At 38.1% G+C, this 14,473-nt stretch overlaps 1 protein-coding gene across 1 annotated transcript; it reads left to right on the top strand.

Annotated features, from left to right (window-relative positions):
- Nucleotides 1–542: 542 nt before the first annotated feature.
- On the top strand, nt 543–14,237 carry LOC149067870 (docking protein 5-like). The gene is made up of 7 exons (XM_089252390.1): nt 543–853; nt 5,078–5,219; nt 5,326–5,548; nt 5,632–5,748; nt 7,865–8,054; nt 8,194–8,344; nt 10,814–14,237. Exons 2-7 carry the CDS (start codon nt 5,154–5,156, stop codon nt 11,099–11,101), a joined length of 1,035 nt encoding a protein of 344 aa, XP_089108516.1. The 5' UTR covers nt 543–853; nt 5,078–5,153; the 3' UTR covers nt 11,102–14,237.
- Nucleotides 14,238–14,473: the final 236 nt, after the last annotated feature.

Below are 14,473 nucleotides of genomic sequence, written 5' to 3' on the forward strand. Positions count from 1 at the left end.
CTTTATTTCTCCTGGATGACTGATCTAATGTATATACAGTGTATATATATATATGAATTGACATCATCATCATCGCGCCCCCCCCCCAGACATCCAAGTCAATCTCCGCCTATGTAGGTAACGAAGTTGATTTTTGTAAATAATTGGTAACTTTGCTTACCCTTAGCATAATTTTTTGAATATTCGGCAATTCCCCCACGGAATTATAAGTTTCCTTATAGCTATGTCATTTCTTGTAGTTTTTTTCGACGGAATATGGTCATTCATCAGACGATGTCTTTTGTATTTTATCACATTCAACGTTTTTTTACCTGGAATGCATTTTAATTCACTGATTCGCAAGAGCCCTTAATTTCTCGGCAATTTTTTAAACAATTTAAGCAAGAATTGGCGATTTATTTTGCACGTTTCACAATCTTTCCTTCTAAGACTCGACAATGTCCCGTATCTTTCTTCTTAAAATGTGGTCATCGCATAATTAAGCAGTAAACGGTCACGAAAACCGATTTTTAAAAGATTACGAAGAATTTTCTTTGGTAGTTAAGCAACGGCAACACCTATAGCGCCAGGTTGTCTTGTTTGCTGACAACATCGGAAAAATCGTTAAGGGGGGAAAAAAAAAAAGTCATATATATTTAATAATAATCTCAGTTTTCCCGTAAAAATATTCACGAATGGTTTTAAATAATTGATTCAGGAAAGGAAATTCAGACGACGAGCGGAAAGAGAGATGAAGCGTTTCAAGTGTCTCTGTGTCGTCTGCCTCTGTTGAAAAAAGGAAAGAGAGGAGGAGGACATCTTAAGGCTAAAATCAGAAAAGTGGGATCCTCCTTCCGTGTCACGAGGGGTTGAGGTGAGCTCTTAATTTCACTAATTTCTTAATCAATTAATTAATTTTCCATTCACGTTGGCAATTATATCTCGCATGATTCCATGTTTTATAAACCCTAGAATTTGATCGTGCAATGGCCATGACCTTATTATTGTTTTCCTCTTGTGTAATGGCCATAAACATTTCCTTTATGATGGTTTAGGGACTACAATTGTAAAAATGAAATTGGTTTCAAATGCATGTCTGTCATTGTAAGTTTACAATTTAGATTCCGTAATGTGAATTTATTTATTGTACCATGGGGGGTGGTCAATACTATGTGTTCTTAGGTCGGTTAGATATTGATGCTGAGATCATGGAGCAAATTAGTGGTGCTTTAATACAGTCGAATCCCGTTATAACGAACTCCAAGAGACCGGAGAAATCCCTTCGTTATAAAGGAATTTCAGGTTTTTGCATTGTTCCTATGCAAAGTTATCTAGGGGAATTAGAAAAGTGTTCGTTAAAACGAGATTTTCGCTGTAACGGTATTCGTTAAAACGGGATTCAACTGTACACCCCCCTCCCCCTCTCCCACATACAGGCAGATTTATGGTTATGCTGCACGTGTGCTACACCCTTTTTGCTGCCCTTCTCACATGCCAGTTTAATTTTCTTAAGCATTAATTCCTCGAATTTCCCGCCCTGTGCTGGAACCGAACTTGGCTTCAACGCCTGTGCCTCCAAGTTATTCTTTTTTGGTTGATCCCATACTCACACAGTCGCTAGATCACTCTTTTTGTCAGTCTCATGCCAATGCATTCTTTTGGGTCACTCACTGATTGACTTGGTTCTTAGATTTCTAGGTCACTCACTGATTGACTTGGTTCTTAGATTTCTAGGTCGCTCACTGATTGACTTGGTTCTTAGATTTCTAGGTCGCTCACTGATTGACTTGGTTCTTAGATTTCTAGGTCACTCACTGATTGACTTGGTTCTTAGATTTCTAGGTCACTCACTGATTGACTTGGTTCTTAGATTTCTAGGTCATGTTATTCATACACTTGCACACACTGTTTTAGTCACACACATGCGTGAGCACACTCTAGGTCACTCATAAATTTGCATATTAGGAACATCTGTAGCAGTGTTTCCTAAAGTGGGCGATATTGCCCCCTGGTGGGGGCAATAGAAGCTATGGGTATAATATAGGATCCCATGGGTTAGCTTGTGTGATCCCCACAATGAGAATAAGAGAAAAATATTTCTGAAAGAGGAGAGGCAATGGGGAACAAGAAGTTTGGGAAACTAAACTATGATCTACAGCAGTGTGGTTCTCAACCGATGCTCTGTGGAGCCCCGTGTGCACTCACCAGGGGTTCCATAGATGCTCGAGGGAAATTAAAAAAACAACTAAATTTGAAAATAATAATTGTGAATATTTTTAAATAGCAAAAATATATATATCAACCAGTACTTTGATGAATAAATAAAACATGGGCCTACGGGGCTCCGCCATAGAAATTATATATCAGAAAAAAAAGGACTCTGCAAGTTAACCAGTCAACTGTCTAATTAATTTCCCGAGCGTTACCCGCAGTGCCCACTTTTTTTTTAAGATGCGCACATCAAAGCGCTTGAAGAGAAAGCGTCCCCAGTGTGCATTGCGATAGGCCGCAAATTTGCCTACAGCGCCACCTGGCGACCGGGGTTAGCACCTAGGTTTGACCACGCCCTTACCCATTTGTGATTGACAGTTCCACTCCGCAATATTTATTTTTCCTCCAACGACAAGATCAGGTTGGTAATGAATTCTTTAAATTCATTATATACTAACCTGATCTGGTCTTTCAGAAAGCGAAACATATGAACTCCTTCAGACTTCGAATCCCTCTCGCATCCTGGGAAGCTGCAGTGATTCGACATTTCGAATTACGATGAAATATGGGAGAAAAACAAATAAAAACAAAAATAATAAAAGCTAGAGAACAGAAATCAATGAAAAAAGAAAAAACATTTGCCCTAATAAGGGCCTTTTGACAAATTCGTTAAAAAAAAACGGTAAAATCTAAGTGGAAATGAGACGTAAGAAAAACACCAACAACCACGTGGAATGGGTAAAAAAAGTAATGGGGGATCCAAAAAATTAAAAAAAAAAAAAATCAGCACATGCGCAGTGCGTCTTATAGTAGTTCTAACCCCGTCCGCTTTGACGCATGCTTATGACCGGTTTCCAGATTGAAGTGAGAACGCTTTCTCTGCAAGCGCTTTGGCGCACGTTTTTTTCCTTTTCTTGGAAGTTTGAAATATTAAAATATTTGTTTATAGCTCGAATGTGTCGAGACATAATATGGCACCCCAAAAGTGGTGAGGGGCAGTCATAATTTCCTGTGACTAAAAGAAATGCTGTTGATGGATTTATGTGAAACCATAGTAGTTGAACCTTTGCTAAAAGATATATGAGTAATAAAACAGATGCGTCTTCGTAAGGGAATCGGGGAAAAAAAAACCGATGGGGATGCAGGTTTACAAAACATGACAAAGATAATAGTAATAATAATCTCAGATCTTGAAATATAATTGTCAACTCCATCTAGTGATGAGATAATAAAGTAGAAGAATGGCTGTACAGAGATGGCAGCACATGTATGACAAATTATTTCATCATATCTGTGAAAAAGATCGGACAATCTGCGCGTCGGCAAATGCAGTTGTAGGCACCAACATTACATATGGCAGCGACGGCAAACGCCGTCATAACCACTTGGCTATTTAAAAAGGGTTGAGAACCGCTGATCTATAGTATAGTTCTGTTTGGAGATGTGTTAAACAAATGCATGCTAGAGACCGTGAAAATGACCGAACTCCAACTATATCCTCTTTTAGGAAAAAATAATGTTCACATGTTTTGATTCAAAAAACATATTTCTGTATGTAGAAATGTTTCTCTTATAGAAGTTGTGGGTGTTATTAAAAAAAAACCAAATACAGTCCATGCCGCTTAATTAAATTACACTCTGGGACTCTGGGTTTAACTATATCCGGAAAAAAGTTCTGTTCGCAAGTAGTGTGACCATACTTCCTGTTCCACTAAATATGGTACCCGTATGGTGAACGGGTATTGGTAAAACGGGACAGCTGTTTTTCCACATAACATACATAATTGTTGTAAAATGTTCGATCATTCAATTTTATTCTAAAACAGGTCTTTTTTTTTTACTTTAAGTTAAAATGTTGCATTTTTTTATTCAGCCATTGTGAGCCATTAGAATGAAACTGTCTAATGTGTGAATCACTGTATTTTTATATTGTACTGTACATTCTACACATTCCCTCAAGAGTCTCTGGGAAGCCCCAAAGCAGAATGTTTTATATTGTTCTGCGACAAGCCCTTGGCTGACTTGAAATATACTGCGGTAAGAATCCCCATACCCCTGTAATAGTGTTTTTTGCACTTTTTCCTTAAAATGTTCCAGACTGTTTTGCAGTAGCGCTAATTGTTCTGCGATGTACGCCAGATTTTGGCATATTCTACTTTAGGGCTCGGAAGAAGAAATTTGAATCAGGTCAACTGAAAGAAACTGATCAAGAACTAAATGGAATAATTCAAGCGCACATATAGGTGCTGAATGGTACCATTTTTAGCATCCTGTGTGCTTCAAAAGAGGAATATTCTGTCATTGCAGCTTAGTTCAGAGGTCTTCAATCTTTTTCTTGTCGCAAGCGCTGCCTGTGCCCACTGTATAAAAAACATTTTTACAGCAAGTTTGACATGAGTATGTCTGAAATCAGGATAAACTTTATTTCTTTAATGTAATTTGTACAGGGTGTTCAATGAGGGTGTTGATCAAGTGCTCGCGAGCACAAAATCTGACTTGAGCATCAAGCACTTTGGGTGCTTTATAGAGCATCATGTCGAAGATGTCTAGCTTAGTTGGTATAGCACTTGACCAGCATTTGAGGGACCCAGGCTCGAGTCCTGGTAGCAGCAGACTTTTCCCAAAATCAGTCTACACAAGTTGCCAGTTTTCCATTACAGTATATCTTACATTAACAAGTGGAGAGAGTACATCTTTCTCTATATGTTTGGATCTGCACAAAAATCTTCTCCTAATTCTTATTCTCCAAAGTTGACAGCTATTTTATGGGTAAGTGAAACGGAATTGATGTTTCCCCTTGCGTCCAACAGAATGTATATTTGTTCCTAGTATCTGCCTTCAATGAAGTGTCATGTTTCTAATCTTCCGTTCTCTTCCTGTTTTACAGCAAATGTCCATTGAATGAGAGCCGAAAGAAATGGTCGGAAAAAAGATTTGAAGCAGAAATATAACGGAGGGACAACATGGCTACAGATATAAGTGATATAGTGAAGCAAGGTTACATAAAAGTTCGGAGCAGAAAGCTTGGGGTAAGTAAAAATATGATTTCATTTTTTCTCAAGGTTATTTCCAACTTATTTTTTATATTTTTTGCTAACTATCAAGCAATCCTTGACTTACATGTTTTTCTACCAGTTGTGGCAACGACGATGGATAATATTGAGGAGAGCCTCGAGTAAAGGGCCGTGCCGCCTGGAGAAATACCTGGATGAGAAGATGGCTCGATCCGGATCTGGCCACAAGGTCTCGATACTGACATCCGTCAGCACTGTGTGCAGGGTCCCGACCAGCGTCAAGAAATATGCTTTCTCGATATGTTTCTTGGACAACACGACGAAATGTCTCGCATGCGATTCAGGTGAGTTGAAATTCCGATGGCTGGTTTCTCTTGGTGTCTTCGTGTAGATTAATATCATTTTAATGTCTTGATATTCATCTTAGATATGGATGCGGACACGTGGGTCAAGCTACTCGTCCAAGAATCACTCGTTCCCCAGCCTGGACTAGCAACTGGTGAACCGGATGTACTCAGTCCTGGAATACAGAAAGAACTGCAGGGTATGTGCTATTTCCTTTTTCTTATTTTCGTTCATATGACATGGATTTTTGGAGGTGTTGGAATGAAATTGAATCAAAGTCTAGGTGCTTTAAACTGCTGAATTTAGATCAAGCATAAGAATTTTAACAACGTTTTAGCATCGTACATTTGTTCATTTGCCGATATCTCATTTATAGATCAGGAAATAGATGGCAGTGTTTCATTAACATATTATTACGATTACAACCCTCAAAGTGGAATGTTTTGCAATGAACCCTCGGCTGGCTGGAAATTATCTACGATAAAAATTCCCATAATAATGTTTTTTATACTTTTCTAAAAATTCTTCCACATTGTTCTGCAGTAGCACTGATTGCTCTGCGATGTACATCACAGATTTCGCATATTCTGCTTTGGGGGTTACAACCAGTGCTGTCTCAAGAGCATTGTGGGTCTCTGTACCGAGTGATTTTTCTGAGGCCCTATCTGTAAAACCAGGCATGGCGCAGGCAGGATGTAAAAGCATTGCATCTGCCAGGATGAGGCCCTACCCGGAAAATTCTCAAATTTCAGTTGGTTCTCATTTTTGTTAGCGACCCCCCCCCCCATCCTCCTCCTCTTGAGGCTCCAGGCTGTGGGCACAGCCACAAAACCCACTCATATATAAACCCATGTATTCATATTTTCTAACCTCCGAGTACAGGCCAGTACTTTATAAATGTTTATTATGTACTGTACACACACCACCACCACTGTACAATAGCGTAAGTAGGACTTTCTTGGGAGGGATGGTTCATGTTTTTTCAATTGTTTCGTTTTTTTACTGCAAAAATGCACAATTTCTAACCCACCCTCCCCTCTTCTCCTGGCGTACACCTATAGTATTGTACGTTTTAAAAAATTCTTATAACAGAAAAAAATATTAGTCAAAGACTAAAAATATTGTACATATTTTTTGAGATAAATTTGATAATGTCTACATGATTTTAAATTGCCTGCAGTTAAGTTAAACTGTACAGTATGAATACGTAAACTTTTAAAATAAACAAAATATTATTCCTACAAAAAATATTCAAATTTATTTTACTGTTCATTGATAAATTATTACACAAATTGATAACATGTGGGACGTCATGGCAAAGTATAAATTATTACTCATTTTATCATGGTAACAAATGGTTAACTAGGCCTGATAGTGTGGAGTCAATATAGTCGAGAGTATACTGTATAACAGCAAAAATACAAAATAGCAATTTCGATCAGGATCGTTCATTTCACTTGGGCTTGCATGTAGTAGTTGAAGCCTTTGCAAAGTAGTTTCGAGTTTCCTCAAATACAGTGAAACCTGTCTAAGGCGGACACTGTATGAGACGGGAACCTGTCTTAAATGGAATCAAAATATAGTTAGTTCAATACTTAGTGCTTTTATTTGCACCTTTATGAAATGGAAATGTCTCTAAAATGGAATATTATTTCAGTCTGTGGACGTTCCGTTTCATATAGGTTTCAATGTATTTCTTAGAAGAAACTAAACAATAACAGTTTTTATTTTGTAACTGCTTTGCGATCACGGACAAAATATTTCATCCAAACATCAGTGGAATAAATTCAATCCAGTTCTCTGTGCTGTCTTTCCCCTCTGGTCATCATACCAAATCTATACTGTAATCTATGAACCAGAGTTGTTTTTTGTTCCTCCTCATTTTTTCTATGCTCCTGTTAAGGATTTCTCCCATTTACAATGCTACTATACATGTATGAACAAAAGAGAACACGTAGGGTGAGGGTGGAAAAGAGAAATCTACTATACTCTTGTTTTGTGCATGAGGTAGGCTTGGTTTTCATTTGAACCTGGTGAGAGAATTTTAATTAAAAACGTAAACTGATTTTTTTTTTTAACTTAAGATAAGAAGCAATAACTGAAAAGGAATAGATGAAATAACGAGAAAATTATAAGGTCATACTTTTGCGGTTTTTGGGTCGTAAACACTTGCATATTTTCAAGGTTTCAGGTCATAAAAATCTGAGCCCTACTTATAACTAATATAACAATCATAATTTTTTGGTGTCGATTTGGGAAGTTCTGTAATTTATAGTGGTTTATTTGTAATTTCTCTCTCTTCCCTCTGCGAGCAGAACAATTTCATGTCTACCTGATGCCGACGCCAAAACTAGACGTTTTTGGCGAGTGTCTGCTCCAAGTGACCCATGAGAACATCTACCTGTGGGACATCAACAACTCCAGGGTGAAGCTAGTCGCCTGGCCCCTGACGGCGCTGCGTAGATATGGGAGCGACATGTCCAAGTTCACGTTTGAAGCTGGCAGGTAAATAAAAAAGAAAAAAACAACTTGATTATATTTTTTTATACCAAAGTTTACTGATTTTATCGATGCGCTGTTTCAATAGATGTCTCGATATTATTGTTAAATTTTAATTTCAATGTTTGTTTTTGTCTTGCTGCAGGCAGTGCATCACTGGAGAGGGGATGTTTGTTTTCCACACGCTGGAAGGCGATAAGATCTACAGGAAAGTGCACCAGGCAACCCTCGCAATCGCAGAAGCTCATCACAGGATGAAAGAGCACACAGATAAAGTAGTGTCTTCTTGCATGCCGGTAAGTTCCATGTGTAACTGTGACAATATAATACAATCAGTTCGTGATAAGTCAAACTCTGATAACTTGAATATCTGTGGGCATTTTCACTCGCCTCCAGAATATTCCCCTAATTTCAGTGTTAAAGTTTTCTTCTTGTTAAGGTGAAGTTTTTAGAATTGAGAAAAATTGTAAACATAGAATTTAGTAGCGGAACTTCAAATTTATCAATAGAATTTTGCATTTATCAATTTAATTTAGTATTAGCAACATGATTTAGCATTTAACAATGGAGTTCGGCAAATTCATTTCGTGGATTAATTTTTCTACTTGCAAAAAGTTAATGATTTTCTCATGAAAGAAGAACAAGGAAGAGAAGAACGGTCAAAAATCACTGCATTTTTTGGCATAATCTTGTATAGACTTTATTTATAATTCTTTCATTTATATAAGTATTATGTTATGCATCTGTTTCCAGGTATACATAGTAGAGTATGTATGTCTAATTTATTTTTAAGCATTATCATTCAATAATAAAATATGATTAAGTTAGAATTACATTTATTTTTTTTTTCGAATTTCCAGTAGTTTGATGTGTTTTACTAATAAAATATTTGTAAGTACCACCGTTCTTTTAATAAATATTTCTTTTCCCCCACTCTGAAATCAGAATTTCCAATAAGTCGAACTAAGGATAACAAAGTTTTTTGTCGGCTGCTGCTCATTCTACTTATAGAGATTTGACTATAGCTTATGTGAAAATTGTATCTGCCATTAGTTATCAGTAGTTTTAAATGTTTGAGCATACTTTATTGTGCCATCAATGATTGGATGTGGTTCAGAACTAGAAGGGAGGGAGGAACTGTACTGCCCTAGGCAGAAAATTTTAGGAATAATAAAAATGCCATTATAAATCCATCAAATGCAGTGGTTTTGTTCCTCCCACCCACAAAAATCCTAGTTATTAGTAAAATCCCTGGCCCAACTAACCAATTTCGTGAGCCTATACAAACAATATAAGCCATTGTGTTTTAGACAGACATGTGGGTACTCGGTTCAAGTATTATGTGAGAGATTTCAGTTTTTTTTTTGTGAATAATTCTTGGTGCTACTGATTGGCAATTATTTTACATATGGGTTTGAGTTTTATATAAGAAATTTTGATTTCTAAATAATTTTCAGTCATACTGATTAATCGGCAAAGAAGTGCCCTGAATTGTTTTAGACACGTAGGTGCTCAGTTTGAGTTTTATGTGAGATTTTTGTTTCTGAATTAATTTTTGACCTCCATGATACAAAATACTGCAGTATGCTAGAGCGTCTCTGACACTAATGTTGCTGATAGTACTTCAGCTGCGGATGAAACTTGATTACTGGGAAGTATGGGTGACCCTTGCCATGACCAGATACAGTGGTGCCTTTGCGTTTTGGCATGCAAATTCCTTGGAGCTGCACATGCTGCATGGAAATCGCTGGATAGATTTACACTTGAAAATATTATCCTGTATTTGAAATTAGTTCAGCAACATAATAGTGTCGAATTGTGAGAAACCTCTGCACCACATGTAACAATGGGTTATGAAGCTATGAAAATGGAAATGTGAGGGGGGGGGGGAGAGCTAATAAAATCTCCCACCTGACTTTAAATATCAATTTTTACTGTTTTTGGGTGGTTTGACTAACACTGGTCTCATATGCTCTTGTTTCAGCTATTCCTTCCCCACTACATATCCAGTATCTTCATGAGAATAGCTAGAAGTCCTTTTTAAGATGTAGCTAAGAAATGTGTGAGGTTTGTTCAGCCTAATCAGTAACACTCCCCTTCCCTGACAATAATCAACAGGCTGAATGTTCGCCATCAATTACTGTAATACAGGACACATTGCTCCCAGGGTAGTGGTTTACTTGTAAGTTCAGGGGGGGGGGGGACTATAGCCAGAGTGGTAAATTTAAATGGGTGTAAAATTTGAAGAACAGGTATTAAAGCAGCTTAAACTAGATATTGGATAATTTTGTGCTGCCCACTCTGCTGTGGATGATTGGAACCACTCCCAGCAAATAATCTGAACATAAAGCTTCAACTTCAGATGATTTTGGGTAAACAGCCGGGCCTATAGCCCTGATCACTATCCAAAAATCGCCATGATCAGTTTAGGGCACTCTGATTGAAGGCTAGACTGAACTGTAACAAAGCCATTGATCATGCTGTAGTAGGAATGAGTTAAATACCCGCATGCATCTACTGAAACCTGGTGGGAAATCTTTCTCATCTTCCCTTCGAAAGGGTTGGGCTGTGAACTCAGAAACCAAAACCATACTGTACCAGCTCCGGTAGAGCAATTTTCCTACAGATATCTGCTCCTTAATGGTAATGTATTTTGGAGTATCACTGTTTTTGTGGTCAATTATCTATCACTAACAAATTCAGTATTATTGAAATGATTTTATTTTTCCATTCATGATCTAATTTTGTTTTTGTTTCCTCTTTAGGACTCCATATCGCAAAGAGGGACATCCTCCCGTAGCCTTTCTTACCCATCCGGATTCCCGGAATCGAGCTCCTCGTACCACATGCCTGCAGATGATGGCGGTGCTGACGACAGTGACCAGCAGCAGATCGGTGCCATCGTATCAAACCTCCAATCCGTTTCGGAGCAGTCTCGTCTTGTCGCGAGTGAGGAGGCACTCCTCCACTGTTCCCAGCGGCCCAGGTCCAAGTGCAGCCTCAGGTCACACCTGCTGCAGTACAGCAGCGGTGCTGGCGGTGGCAGCCAGTGACGAAAGAGGAACGCTCGGCTGATGGCAAACAACAGACTCGGTTCATTGGGGTCAGTCGAGTGGCTTTTGTGATAACTCTCAACTCTTTTTTTCACCTTTATTTCTCCCCATTCACTCCAGTGCAGAAAAATTCTGCTTCTTTTGCCTTCTGCACCTTTTGAGTGATTTCTGAAGGGGGGAAAAAACAGATGATGATGATGATGATGATGATGAGTCTTCGGAGTGTTTTGTGAAAGCTGCTGGAATGTTTATTTGTGTGTTTTCTTTTTTCTTTTTTTTTTTTTGGTTTTTGGTTTTCCCTTTCTCATCAAATTTATAAACAGCGACAGGATTTGAACTCGCATCTTTCTGTGGAATGTAAAAACGTAGCTTTATATGGCTAATGGTATATTGGAGAGCAAGGATTGTTATCTCTTTATTTTGTCATAAAAACACTCACTCACACAATTGTATTGCACCAGCACTCTGTTCGAAGAAAAGAATTGATAACGTGTGGAGAGAGAAGAAGAAAAAAAAGATGACTCCTCCAAAGGCGGAAAATGATAGCTAAAATATCCGTCCATTTTCAAAGCTTCGCAGGACACTTGACGTGCACGTGTTGTGTGTATGTATGAGGCAGCAAGCAGCAGCGTTTCTCTTCTGTGCAATAGTTCTGTGGAAAAGTTGTTGTGCGTTCAAGGCTGGGAACTTGTTGGTTTTTGGTTTTTTTTATGATCTTTCCCCCCCCCCCTCCTTCATCATTGAACAGTTGTGATTGGAAGAGTACATCATAGACTGGAGGTTGGTGGGGAGAAAATATCGGTCATGTGGTGAATATATGCATGTATATATGTATTGACAGGAATATGTTATGATGATGAAGGTTCGATTCTCTGCAAACGTGTTACATTTGTTGTTTCGTTTTTTTTTTATGTGTGTAAGCCAGCAGGTTCTTAACTTTCCAAGCTCCAATGACCTCTAATGCTAATAAGATGTGCTACTGACCTCTTTTCAGAATGATATAAAAGCAAATTAATTTGTTTCCCATCCCAGTTCATAGACCCTTGGAAATTTTCAAAAGACTCCCAAGGGGTTTGTGGACACCCAGTTAAGACATACTCCCCAGTGTTAGGTAACCAAAGAAAGTCATGACATTTTTTGATCACCATACACAGAAAATCACTTAATTAGTCCCGGAGTAATAAAATGGCAACTCTGAGGTGTCAGCTCTCGAATAATAAAACCATTAATGAGTCCCCTTAAGCCATGAAACCGGTGAGTCCTCAACACACCAGTCCATAAGTAATGACACAGTTGACTCGATGTGCCTGCTTCCCAGTGGTAAAATTGTTGATGAACCCTTGTGTGGTGAAACCGTTGACGAGTCCTCATTAGACCAGCACTAAAAAAAATTAAACTGTTGACAAGTCATCAACATGCTAACCCTCAAGTATTGAAATTTTTGAGTTAACATGTGCTGGTCCTTACTGAAATCCATACTGAAACTATTAATGAGCCCTCAATGTGCCAGTCCTTTAAAACTGCATCCGAGTGGCATGGTGTTAAGATGCTTGTCTACCACAGTAAAGGTTGCTGTCACAGTCCCAGGTTCAAACCAGAGGGAGGATATTGATAAGATGTTTTCCCTAACAAGCTTGAGGCGACCACCTCTAGACAGTGCCTTCATTTCCAACTCATCTCATTAATGGCAGTAAATTGCAATATAGCAATATGACCAGAGGTGGTGTTTGGTAAAGTGGTAGTCCTTAAGTACTGGAACTATAATGAGCCCTCCACATGTTAGTCCTTGAGTAATAAAACTGTTAACAAGCCCTTAAATGATAAAACATTTACGAGTCCTTGATGCGTCAGTCCTCGGGTAATAAAACTGTTAATGGGTCCTTAACATGCCAGCCCTCAAGTATCAAAATTATCAACGAAACATTTTCTGGATATTATGCCGAAGTGATCTCTGAAAGAAAAATCATCTGGTCTCTGCCGGGACTCAAATCCAGGCAAGCATGCTACCATCTATGCCACTGGAGACATGACCCTGCCTTCCTTATTTCACGCACTGTTGTGTAAGGCACTGAAGTAGAGGCATTAGTAGCCTCTCAAAATTATCAATGTATCAACATGTCAATCCTGAAGTACTGCAACTATCTATGAGTCCCCTCGACATGCCAGCCCTAAAGTATTGAAGTCATTAGCAAGTCAACATGCCAAATCCTTCAGTATTGATACTATTAATGATTCCTTTACATGCCAACTCCTCAAGTAATAAAAGCGTTAACCTATCCTTAAGTAATGAAACCATTGACGAGTCCTTAAATAGTGAAACTATTGGAAAATCTTCAACAGTACAAAAAAGAAAGCAAATACTCCTGGAAGCCTCAAGAAGCAGTGATTACAGACAACAAATTTAAGATGTGTGCTTCAAGTTGGGGGGTCCTTTGAAATATTTTTGGGGGTTCTGTGAACTTAGAGGGTCCTTATCTGTCATTGTTCCCAATATATAGTTAACCTTCATAGCATACGGTTGCCTCTTCGATTTGTAGTTGAGTTTAAAAATTTCATGCCGGTTTCACACTCTTGCCAAAACAAAAAAAGCCTACTATGGCTCGTGAAGCCAGACTCACTTTTGAGGTGTGATATTAATTTGGCAATGGGGCGTGAGTTGATTTGACTGTTGGGCAGAAAAAAAAATGTCCAGCAGCATTTCATTTGCCAAAAATGTTGAACTTAATACCAGTAGTGTCAATTGCAGAAAACACATTATATTGTTTAAAACCTTATCGTTAACTGGTGGATGAGAAAGATCGGAGTGCAAGTATAGAAAGAGTTCATGGTTAAAAGGGAGCCGAAAAAACCACACTAAGGAGTCTATGTGCACATACTCACAAACACACATATATAAATATATACATAATCGTAAAAGTGTGATGAGCATTATAGCCTCTTTACGCATCCACATTTAAAACAAAGATGGCGTTTTGTTTTTGCTACCAAAACGCATCACAAATTCTTTTCTAAAAAAAAGAACCGATACTTTTTTAAATTGTGACGACTGCACATGTCTTGTTGCAACAGAAACGCACGACATGTACACACTCGCGCAGACAGCGGTTTTTTTGTAACGGTTTAGTAGCTAGAGCAGAAAACAAAAAAAAATGTTTTTTCACACAATATTTTTAAAACTTTGAAAAAAAAAGTTTCGTTTCATGAATCTGAATCGAAATCTGCTTTATATATAAATGTATTTATATGTCAACAGAGAACATGAAAAGTTGTAGTTCATGCCGCTCGTATGTTAAATTTTATTTCTTTTTTTAATGTTGCGATTTGGTTCCTGAAGTGTTTAGGAAGAATATCGTTATTTATTGTTCACATATT

The sequence above is a fragment of the Pholcus phalangioides genome, unplaced genomic scaffold, assembly GCF_987345545.1.
Source record: "Pholcus phalangioides strain wild (caught in Gottingen) unplaced genomic scaffold, Ppha-v1.0 ptg000028l_1, whole genome shotgun sequence".
Taxonomy (NCBI): Eukaryota; Metazoa; Arthropoda; class Arachnida; order Araneae; family Pholcidae; genus Pholcus; species Pholcus phalangioides.

Bases quoted from the DNA above. Each gene is read 5' to 3' on its own strand.
- LOC149067870 (XM_089252390.1), top strand. From the start codon at position 5,154: ATGGCTACAGATATAAGTGATATAGTGAAGCAAGGTTACATAAAAGTT. The intron at 5,549-5,631 runs GTGAGTTGAAAT...TATTCATCTTAG, and splicing joins ATGTCTCGCATGCGATTCAG to ATATGGATGCGGACACGTGG. The intron at 5,749-7,864 runs GTATGTGCTATT...CTCTGCGAGCAG, and splicing joins AATACAGAAAGAACTGCAGG to AACAATTTCATGTCTACCTG.